Source organism: Vulpes vulpes, chromosome X (assembly GCF_048418805.1).
Source record: "Vulpes vulpes isolate BD-2025 chromosome X, VulVul3, whole genome shotgun sequence".
In the NCBI taxonomy this organism is placed as follows: Eukaryota; Metazoa; Chordata; class Mammalia; order Carnivora; family Canidae; genus Vulpes; species Vulpes vulpes.
In genome coordinates this window covers 59,570,174-59,582,338 of record NC_132796.1, presented here as the reverse complement: position 1 = coordinate 59,582,338, position 12,165 = coordinate 59,570,174, and the positions used below count along the sequence as shown (strand labels likewise).

The window sequence follows — 12,165 nt, the reverse complement described above, 5'->3', positions numbered from 1 at the left end:
TAGTATTCAACTGAAAGGAAGAGTCAAACAACTTTCACTTAAAATCAAAAGCTAGAAATGATTAAGCTCAGTGGGGAAAGCATGACAAAAGCTGATATAAGCCAAAACGTAGATATCTTGCACCAAACTATTAGTAAAGTTGTATATGCAAAAGAAAAGCTTTTGAAAGGTAATTAAAAGAGCTACTCCAGTGAACACACAAATGATAAAGTGAAACAGGCTATTGCTAATATAAACAAAGTTTATAGTCTTTATATATAGTCTTGATAGAAGATCAAACCTCCTACATCATTCCCTTAAACCAAAGCCTCCTCTAAAGCAAGGCCCTAACTCTCAGTTCTGTGAAAGCTGGAAGAGGTGTGGAAGCTGCAGGAAAAAAGCTGGAATCTCAGAGAAGTTGGTTCATGAAGTTTAAGGAAAGAAGCCATTTCAATAACAAAGAAGTGCAGGATGAAGCACAAGTGCTGATGTATAAGTAGAAGCAAGTTATGCAGAAAATCTAGGTTAAATAATGAATTAAGGTGGCATCACTAAGCAACGGATTTTCAATGTAGATTAACCAATCATCTATTGGTAAAAGATTACAACCAAGACTTTGTACCTAGAGAGAAGTTAATGTCTACCTTCCAAGCTTCAAAGCACAGGCTGACTTGTTATAGATTAATGTAACTGGTGACTTTAAGTTGAAGTCAATGTTGATTAACTATTTGAAAGTTCTAGGTACTTTAGGAATTATGTTAAATCTACTATTTCCGTAGAAAGAGCAAAGCCTGTATGACAGCACATCTGTTTGCAACATGGTTTGCATGGCATCCATATGCCACTGAATATTTTAAGCTCTCTTTTGATACCTACTGCTTACAGGAAAAGGTTTCTTTCAAAATATGACTGCTTATTGACAATGCACCTGTTCACCCAGAGCTCTGATGGAGATGAACAATGAGATTCATGCTATTTTCATGCCTTCTACTACAAGATCCATGTTGAAGCCTGTGGATCAAGGAATAATTTAGAATTTCAAATCTTATTATTTAACAAATAAATTTTTTTATTTTTATTTATTTATGATAGTCACAGAGAGAGAGAGAGAGGCAGAGACACAGGCGGAGGGAGAAGCAGGCTCCATGCACCGGGAGCCTGATGTGGGATTCGATCCCGGGTCTCCAGGATCGCGCCCTGGGCCAAAGGCAGGGGCCAAACCGCTGCGCCACCCAGGGATCCCCAACAAATACATTTTTAAGGCTATACATGCCATAATGATTCCCCTGATGGATCTGAGAAAAATAAATTTAAAGCTATATGGGAAGAATTTGTCATTCTAGATGCCATTCAGGTCATTTGTGATTCTTGGGAAGAGGTCACTGTTTTAACATTAACAGGAATTTGGAAGAAATCGATCCCAAACCTCATGGATGACTTTGACAGTTTCAAGACTTCAGTGGAGGAAGTAACTGCAGATGTGGTATTAATAGCAAGACAACTAAAATTAGAAGCACAGCCTGAAGATGTGACTGATTGCTGTAATCTTACCATATGATAAAACTTTAACAGATAAGTAATTTATTCTTATGAATAAGCAAAGAATGTGGTTTCTTGACATGGAACCTACTCCTAGAGAAAATGCTGTGATGATTGTTGAAAAGACAACAAAGGATTTATAATATTTCACAAACTTAGTCGATACAGCAGCAACAGAGTTTAAGAGGACTGACTCCAAATTTGAAAAGTTCTACTCTGAGTAAAATGTTATCAAACAACATGGTATGCTACAGAGAAATTGCTCATGAAAGGAAAAATCAATGTGGCAAAACTCAATGTCTTATTTTTATTGGCACAACCACTCCAAACTTCATCAACCACAGCTGAACAGTCAAAAGTTATCAAATTTGAGACAAGTCCTTCCACAAGCAAAAAGATTATACTTGCTTACAGTGCAGGTTATAGTTAGCAAGTTTTAGCAATAAAGTATTTTTAATTAAGGTATATGCATTATTTGTATACATAATTATTTTTACACTTAATAGATCTCAGTATATTGTAAACAACTTTTACATGCACTGGGAAACCAAAACATTAATTTGACTAACTGTATTGCAATATCCACTTTTTTGCAAAGGTCTAGAACCAAACTTGCAATATCTCTAAGGTATGCCTTAGACACACATGTATATACATCTATAATCTTCTATTGTCTGTGTTTCTCTGGAGAACCCTGAGTCATATACATTTTGATACTAGGATGAGGTCCTTAAGCATTTAAGTCACATATTTGACCTGATTAGACCTGATCATGTGTATATCACGTCTACTTGGTGATGGATTGTTGGTTCCCACATTCAAGTTTATGTCTTGGATCAGGTAAAATCCAGTTCACAATAGACAGCTCAGATAACATGGTAATTTGGTAGCCCATCGTCAAGCATTCAGTCTACTATGATTTAGTAGCCAGCCAAGAGCATTTCTCAAAATCATATTAATTATGCATAGATGATGCCAAGGCTTTGATCCAAAAACCTGTTGTTCTGCACTGTGATTTAACTATGGCACCTGCCCAATACCGAAACACCATCCCATATGCCACTGACAATTTAGCCTCATTGCATCTCCTGAATTGTATGGCTGAAGTGGGAGAGCAGCTTGCAAAGCAGCATGGACCTATTTCAGAGCCTTCTCTTATTCTGGGACAGTCATAAGTAGCAGACTTTTTTGTTCACCTGCAAAATTGATGAGTCATAGCCAAATACTTCTGCCATAATAAGTGGCATCTCATATATCCTAAGTAAGGCCACTACTTAGTCTCTGAAATTCAAGCAAATTTATCATAATATCCTCCTGACATTGAGAAGACATGCCATCTTTTCCACATTTGTTCCCAGAAAGAAGATAATTTATCGGGGAATGTGAAATGAGACCCCAACCTCAGGTGTGTTTTTAAATTAACTTTTATTATCTTCTCTTCTTACTTTTATCATTAGTAAAATAATGGAAATGGATGGGAGCATGACTATTGGAAGCAGATGTTTGCTTTTGAGAACATATTCAAATGTAATTGTGGGTCCTCACAACCTTTCTCTCTGATGTAATAGATTTTTGTGCATCCATGTACTAAAACAAATAAGCCTTATTTTATATGTTTCAATTCCAAAAGAAATACATGCTTGTTATTTAAAATTTATAAAAAGGGAAAGTTGAAAAATGGGAAAAAACTCTTATATTCTTACTATTCAGTTTATACCTTATTTTTTTCTTCTATGTAGCTATCTTCTATCATACCTAATTTATTTTTGATTGAGCTAAAACAAATACACTGTTCTTGAAGTCATTCTCTGGAAAAAATTACTTAGCCAAGCACAGCTGTTAGTCCATAGAATCAAACAAAGGGAATGTTTTATATTTCAAATATTTTGCATAAGAGACAGTTTATGGTAGGTTGTGTGTTTGTGTTTTACTGAGATTCACTTTGGAATATAATGGATTTTTATTTTTTTATTTTTATTTTTTAAATATTCTATTTCTTTATTCATGAGAGACACAGAGATAGAGATAGAGACAGAGAGAGAGAGATAGAGAGAGAGAGAGGCAAAGACTCGGGTAGAGGGAGAAACAGGCTCCATGCAGGAAGCCCAATGTGGGACTCGACACTGGGACCAGGATATCATGCCCTGAGCCAAAGGCAGATGCTCCACCACTGAGCCACCCAGGCTGCCCTTAAGACAATTTTTATTTAGCTTTAAGGGGGAAATAATTAGCAATCTTGGATACTAGCCCTTTATCTGATATGTCATTTGCAAATATCTTCTCCCATTTTGTAGGTTGTCTTTTAGTTTTGTTGACTGTTTCTTTTACTGTGCAGAAGCTTTTATCTTAAGTCCCAATAATTCATTTTTGCTTTTGTTTCTCTTGCCTTCATAGTTATATCTTGCAAGATGTTACTGTGGCAAAGTTTGAAAAGGTTGTTGCCTGTGTTTTCCTCTAGGATTTTGATGGAATCTTGTCTCACAGTTAGATCTTTAAACCGGTTTGATTTTATCTTTGTATATGGTGTAAGAGAATGGTCAAATTTCATTCTTCTGAACGTGACTGTCCAATTTTCCAACACTATTTATTAAAGATACTGTCCTTTTTCTAGTGGATAGTCTTTCCTGCTTTGTAAAATATTAGTTGAGCATAGAGTTGAGTGCCCATTTCTGCGTTCTCAATTATATTCCATTGTACTTCTGAATTGAATTTCTGACATCATATTTAAATCCAAATTTTATAATTTGGTGGCAGAGTGTATTGCTTCTGGTTCTTTCTTTTGTGGTGATTTCTTTCTTCTAGTTATTTTGTCCAGTGCAGAGTGGCTGTATGAGTGGGCTAAGTCAAATTATCAATCATGACCTAAGTAAAATACATGCTTGATAATTCCAAAAAAGGCAGATACCATTAAATAAAAGAAAGAGAACAACAAAACAAAATAAAACCAAATGACTACTAATGTGAAAACAAATTTAAAACAAAATAGTAAAAAAAAAAAGATGAAGAAGAAAAAAAGGGGTAGGGGATGGTGGTGATGAGGAAGTGGTAGTAGAGAGAGAATGTAGTCTACCTGAGGGGACCTAGAGTGTGCTTCTCTTGGTTCTGAATGTATTCTGTTCTGTATGTTAGAAAATACTCAATTCCAAATTTATATATACCAGAAATATTTATATAAAGACTCAAAATTGGCCACAAAACATAAGCAAGATAAAAAAAGGGGGGAAGAATGGGAAGGAAGAGAGAATAGAGTCTCACAGAATGAACCAACACAGTGTTACACTTGATTTTGCGTGTATTTGTTCCATGTGTTAGAAGATACTAACTCTCAGGATTGTAAAGCAAAACAAGGCAGAAATATCAAAAAAACAAAAAACCATATCTTGTATATCTACCAAAATTAAATTGAGTATGTTGAAGGGAATCCAGAAGTGAGAATATATCTAAAACATGTAATTGTAGAAATATGAAAGCCAGAAAGGAAAAGGCTTAAAAATGAAGAGTTTGTAAAATATTGTAGTTTAGGTGGGAAAAGAGAAAAAAAATATTGGAAAATTTTAACTTGTTATAAAAACAAGTCATAATGCATGAAAAAAAGTAAAGGAAAATTAAAAAAAGCCTCTAGTTCTATATACTATTCCCCCAGTCCTGGAGCTTTCCAGAGCTGCTTGTTCTGTAAACTTGTTTTTCCCTTGTTCTTCCAGCAGTTCTGGGAGAGGGTTCTGCTTCATTGATTCTCAGGTGTCTGTGCCTGGGCTGAGATGCCCCACCCCTTGCTGGGTTCAATGTAAGTTCCCTAGAGGCACTGCCTCTCCCAATTTCAAGGCAAAAGGAAGAGAAGAAAATGGTGGTGGTCAGATTTCCAGCTCCAGAGACAAGACCTCCCCACAAGTACCTAACCGAAGTCTCCAGCCCACATTGGCCTACATGCTCCTGGGGGCATGCACAAGTCCACTGATCTTCACAGCTTGCAGGGCACCCAGAGGCAGGAAAGTTCTTGGTTTCCTGTGCCCTCCTCACTTCCTCCTCTCTCAGGGGGAACAGAGGATAGTTATCTTTGTCTGCTTTGGCACCCTTGGATCCGGGGCCCTGTACTGCTGCACCCACACTCCTGGGGACCATCTGTCCTGAATGGAATAGACAATAGCCACCTCCATCCTTTGCAAGACTCTAGGGTAAAGGGAGATCCAGAGTCACCCTGTGTAACCCACTGGCTTCTCCCAAATGCCTCAGAGTGTTGCAGTGCTCTACCCCTTTACTGAGATCAGACCTCAATTTGGGGTGAGCTTTCTACCAGGCGCCTCTATTCTTGGAGTGTTTCTGGGAATCTTGAAGCTTCACTGCCCCTCCTGGGATTCTGCCCTATTTCCCTGCTAAGCACTTTTCTGTCAGGGAAAACAGGTGCGGATTTTTAAAGTTCACGCTTGTCCAGGGCTGGGCTTTCATGCCCCAGAGGCTTTTGTGGCTCTGCTTTCTCCTGGCTTGTCATGGTTCCCCTCCCCCACCTTATTTCTTTTAAAAAATTCTTTTCACCCTCCTACCTTATTATAAGCAAAAACTTTTCTCTCTGTAGTATTCTAGCTCTTGTCTCTTTACATCTCAGGTCAAATTTGTTAGGTGGCTCAGGATGTTTTGAAAGTTATCTAGGTAAGTTTGTGGGACCAAATGAATTGAGGACCCCTATGCTTTTACCATCTTGCCTCTGCCTCCTTGATACATGTTTTAAATTGTAGATTCTAGTCCTAGCCATTACCAAGAAAGTTACAGTGTTATAATTTAACATATAATTTCATTGCAGTTTACTATTGTACTGTATACATATTGTTTAATTAAAAGGAATTTATAAGGTAAGCAAATGTAAAGTAAGACATACTTGAAAAATTCTGAGTTTGGCATTCTACCATAGAAATTCTTATGTTTTAGATCTTTGACTTTTCTACCTTCATAAAATACAGTCTTGAGATTCTAATAGTAACATCTCTTAATACTTTTTATTTGGTGTCATTTCTACAAAAGAATTAGAAATAACCTAAAGGAGCAGTTACTTTAAAACAATAGCTACTTCATTTACCTTTTATCTGATAACTGTCTCTAGGGATGTGTGATTTGTATGTGCGTCTACACATAAAAAGAAAAAATACAATTAATCTTTGAAAGTCAGTGTACATGAAAATTTTATTTCTAGATTGATATATATATATTGTTGGAGTGATATAATGTCACTTTAGATCATAAAGTGATTGAGAATAGGAACCTTATATGAATGGAATCATATAATGCAACATACTGCTCAGTAAATATTAAGCAGCAGCAGTTGGAAATTGCTTTAGAATATATGTGAATATATGATTATAGTGCATGTATGGTGGCACTATATAGTTTTGGTAATAATCCAATTACTTACCTTCTCTAAGGTATTCAAAACTACAAAAAAAACTATCTTGTGCTGAAGGATGCCAAACACCATGTATTTCAGAAATTTCAGCCGTTGTTCAATGTAAATCATATTCCCTGAGGATTTTATAATACCATTTCTCTCCAATACTCATAAAGTGACCCAAGAGAATGGACATTTGTGGTTACTTAATTGCTTTGTTTGTTTGTTTGTTTGTTTATTTATTTATTTACAAATAGGAAATTAGAGTAAAACCTGCTTATAACAGGTTGAAAAACAAACCTGTCATCAAATGCTATTTATTAGAAGAAATCATTAAACATGGTGTAAATTGTAAGGAAATTGTTCTTGAGATTAATTAGCATTTGACAATTCACTTAAGACTTTTGATGCCCACATTATTTGTAGATATTTTTATTATGAGAAACTGGTTTAAATGATAAAAAATAAATTTTCACTAGCTTAATAAAACTCTTTATTCATGAGACACCCACACTTATAACAGGAACTCAGTTTTCACCTTCAAATTTGTACAAAAAACTAACTGAAAGCAAAAATCATCATCATCATCATCATCATCATCATCATCATCTACAGATTGAGAGCAGGTGGTTAGCTATCCCACTTTTGAAAGACTGATCATTTATTATTTGACCAAACATATCCACTTAAAGTAGTTGAGGCTAAAATGAAAGTAAAGTAATTAAATCATTTTTTAAAAATTCCTGGAAAACAGAATATCATTATGGAACTCCTTCAGTGTTTGTAAAAAATCCTAAACTATTTCGAAAACAAAAATGCAACACTATACAGACACCTGGGTGGCTCAGTAGTTGAGAGGCTGCCTTTGGCTCAGGTTGTGATCCGGGGGTCCTAGAATAGAGTCTTGTATCAGGCTCCCTGCAGGGATCCTGCTTCTCCCGCTGCCTGTGTCTCTGCCTCTCTCTGTGTGTTTCTCATGAATGAATGAATGAATGAATAAAATAAATAAATAAATAAATAAATAACGTCTTTTTAAAAATGCATCACTATATAACAACTGTAGGAAAGGCTGCTCTTTAGAACTAAACTGGACTAGAGAGAAAACCACATTTTGACAAAGAAAACTGTATTCATTGTTAACTATGCTTGATTCTAAGTGTAACAAATAACTTTGGAATTATACTTTTAAAAAATGAAATAATCAACAGAAAACATCTTTCTGTAAACTGTTGTGAGAGAAAAAGGAAAGTTAGAGAAGATTTTATATTCTCTTTCTTGCAGAGTAGAACAATTGCTATGATTTCTTTTAAAAAGGAAAGGGATTGTATTGGATTGATGCTAAATGTCAGAAAACATCAATAGCTGAATAATGAAAAAACATAAAAAAGTGAGTACAAAAAGATTCTCTATTTTCTAACAAATTGATAAGCAAATCACTTTGGTGATTGAATCTGTTACATGTGAAAAGTATTAATCATTCACACAAATGAAATACCTTGTGCATATGTGAAATATATATATTATATAAAATAATATATAATATATAATATTATATATTTATTATATATAAAATATATTATATATTTTAAAGTGGTTAAGACTGTGATCTCTAGAGACTGATTAGATTAAATTTCAGGTCTGCTAATTCCTAGCCAAGTAATCTTGAGAAAATTATTGAATTTCTATAGGTCTCACTCACCTGTAACATAGAGATAGTAACAGTATCTATCTCATAAAGTCAATCTGAGAATTAATTGAGATAAAATAGACAAAACACTAGAAGGTACACTCTTCACAAAATAAACACTTAAAATGTTAGCTACACATACGTATAAATATATGTATAGTTTAATCTTTAGGTAAATAGAAAAGAACAAGGATTAAGCTTGTCAAATGGAATTTTAAATTAGTAACTACATATTTTTAAGATTTTTACTTATTTGAGACTGAGCTAGAAAGAGAGTACAAGTAGGCAAAAGTGTAGATGGAGAGGGGGAAGCAGACTCTCCACTGAGCAGGGAGCCCCTGTGGGGCTGGATCCAAGGACCTAGAGATCATAACCTGAGCCAAAGGCAGACACTTAACAGACTGAGCCATTCAGTTGCCCCAAGTTGCTAGTTACCTTAAATTGGTGAGCCTCTAAACTGAATTCCATGTATTTAATTGGACTGGAACAATCCTAAAAGACCTGGAGGAACTTTAAGGAAAACTGTCAAACAGTTATTACTGGTATTAAAGGAGCTGAAGTTGAATTAGTTTTTTCAAGGCTCCCTTTGTAAGTCTGAGTTTAACCCAAGGTGAAATTTGAATCTATTTCCTTGTCGATCACTCATTCACCTACTATTTTGAGTTTCACATATAGTAATACCTGGCCATTTTCAAGGTAGATTTCCAGGTTAAATTTGTTTAAAATAAGTATTATAAATCTGGGACTTTACTCCTTGAATATTGCAGGACAAGTTTTATAATTGTTTGTTTAATCTGGACTGGTCTTAGCAAAAACTAGGATTTAATATAGCTGATCCATGTCTTTTTTTATAGTAAATATTTAATTGGTTCCATCAGTGACTCCACTACAAGTTTTCCTGAAAGGGAAACAGAATCAAGCAACCTAGAGGTTCGTGAGGTGTAGGGATCACCAAGGAGGCTCCCAAAGTCACTGACCCCATGCCACATACCCAATGGCCCAGTAGAATGCGGGTTGGGCTGATAGAATATGAAGAGAGAAAGGAATGCATGGTGAAGGAAATAGGCCCCAGCCTTTTCCTTCACCTGCAGGAATGAAAAAAAAAAGGCGGGGGCAGGAGACTCCCTACACAGAAGGGCTGAAACTACACAGTCAAGTTCTCAATCTTATATTGGGAGAAAGAAATGGGCCTCTTTCCAACTGTCTTGTTTTAGGAACCTTTCCCCTGGTGGTCTTCTGTAACCTCTATTCTATTTTCCTGTTTCCGTTTTCCAAATTCTGCAGTTCAAATCCAAGTTCTGAATTCTGTTCTACCTTCTAGGTTCATGTCCAATTTTGTGACCCAGATTCTTCCCAGCTGCAATCCCCTTTCCCAGACTTTCTAAGTGGAATATGAAGGATTCCTATTTTAGCAAGAACTAAAATAGGAATCCTGACGGTGCTAACTTGAAGGTTTTCCCTTTTACTTCTTGAGGCAGTTTTAGGCTTTTCCCTGACAGGAAGGACTTGGCTCAGACTTTCCAACCAGTAGGTGGCCCAGTGGAGACCAGGGAATTCCAGAGAGCCAGGCCTGGCTAGCTCATCTCTAACCACTGGACGCATTATATTTTGTGCAACGAAAGCTTAACTGTGGCCTTCCATAGTGATAACTGGAGACTGGTGGCCTTGAGATGAGGAATCTTAAGGGGAAATGTGAGAAGACATAGAAGGTTGCTGTTCTTCATTCAGAGAAACTAAAAATTGCTTCCAGCACAAGGGATGGGGTGAACAGAGAAGGTGGGAAGGGTCTGGGCGGAGCAGCAAGACCTCAGAACCCTGTCATCCTTCAGCTTCCCCTTGTCTGAGCTGAGCCCGCACCCCCAGAGTCCTCCCAGATCTGAGAGAAAACCAAGACAGCAGGACTGGGAAGTTGTCTGTCCATGGCTGCCCTGAGGGAAAAGAGGAAGGAGGCGGAGGCAGAGGCAGCATCACTGGAGAGGCGAGATCTTCAACGGGATCATGATCCGAGACTCCATGTGTTGCACCAATGGGACTGTGTAGTAGATATTTCCGTCCCAGCCCCTCTTTCTCCAGGCAGCATTTCGAGTCTCTTCCCGAGATTGCAGGTCTTTATAGGCCCAGAGATGGTGTACAACGTAGAGCTCTCCTATCTGTGAGAAGAAGTCGCCTACTGCCTCCTGGTTCTCTTGCCGGTACTTGATTGCCCGAGCCCAGTTGTTTCCCCACTCAATCATGGTTCCTGGCTTGAGCTTGTATGTCCTCAGCTCATAGATGTTGGGGCCTGCTATGGGCTGTGGCTCATTCCAGAAGCTGAACTCAAGGAGCATCTGGTTTCTCCTCGACAGTAGCATCTGGCTCCACTCCTTTCGGAACTCCAGGTACTCCTTGTTGCTTTTGAGCTTGTTCATGCAGTCCATGAGGGCTGGATAGCCGCCTGAGAATCGCCACAGGTGTACTGCCTGGTCTTGCTCCCCGTACCATGTGTTCCAGTTGCCCACGAGCAAGCAGGGGTAGTTCTCATCCAGGTGCAGCTTGGGCAGCACAGCCTCTGTCAGGCTGTTGTAGGCATCCAGACATTCAGGCTTCACATTGTGAAACTGGATCTTGTAGAGGTTGCTGGTTTCCGTCTTGGATAGCAGGGTGGAGTGGGCATCCTTCCAGGGATCCACCTTGTGCACAGAGAGGGAGCCGAACCAGCTACCTTCATTGTCCTTGGAATAGAAGCGTGCAGCAGCCGCGACATCCCTGGCGCGGGGCTTCGGGCTCCCCAGCAGCCGCTGTGCCGCTGCAGAGATGCTGCACAGCCATGGAGCCATGTTGGAGCGGCGCAGGTTCACTGATCCATGTCTTGTCTGCACCTCAGATTCCCAATATAACATTCATTCCCTTAAGGCTTTTAATGTGTGTCATTCCTCTTATCAAAGTTTTCACTTTAAAAAGGTTATACTAGAGGTTTGCTGGAGGGGAGGTAGGTGGGGAGTTGGGTTAATGAGTGATTAAGTATCGAGGAGGGCAACTTTTGATGCACACTGGGTGTTATATGTAAGTAATGAGTCACTAAATTCTACTCCTGAAACTAATATTATACATTATACTATATGTTAACTAACTGGAATGTAAATAAAAACTTGTAACTATAAAAAAAATGGCTATAGCAGAGGTGGAAGTTATGAAAATATGCAAGGACAATCTCAGTCTTTTGGTATCATTTGAGACCTGCTTTGTCACCCAGCATATGGTCTATTCTGGATAAAGTTCCATGTGTGCTTGAGAAGAATGTGTATTCTTTTGCATTACGATGGAATGTTCTGCATATAACTGTGAAATCTGTTTGGTCCAGTTATCATTGAAGGCCCTTGTTTCTTTGGTGGTATTCTGCTTAGAATATCTGTCTTTTTCTGAGAGTGCTGTGTTGACATCTCCTACTATTAATGTATTATTATCTATGTATCTCTTTATTTTATTTTTTGAAGATTTTATTTATTTATTTATTTATTTATTTATTTATTTATTCATTTATTCATTTATTCATGAGAGTTACACAGAGAGAGAAGGCAGAGACATAGGCAGAGAGAGAAGCAAGCTC

At 37.6% G+C, this 12,165-nt stretch overlaps 1 protein-coding gene across 1 annotated transcript; it reads right to left on the bottom strand.

The window, feature by feature from the left end:
• Nucleotides 1-9,653: 9,653 nt before the first annotated feature.
• On the bottom strand, nucleotides 9,654-11,408 carry NIPSNAP1 (nipsnap homolog 1). Its single transcript, XM_072744739.1, has one exon. The coding sequence runs from the start codon at nucleotides 11,393-11,395 to the stop codon at nucleotides 10,547-10,549; it is 849 nt and encodes a 282-aa protein (XP_072600840.1). The 5' UTR covers nucleotides 11,396-11,408; the 3' UTR covers nucleotides 9,654-10,546.
• Between the last annotated feature and the right edge of the window lie 757 nt (nucleotides 11,409-12,165).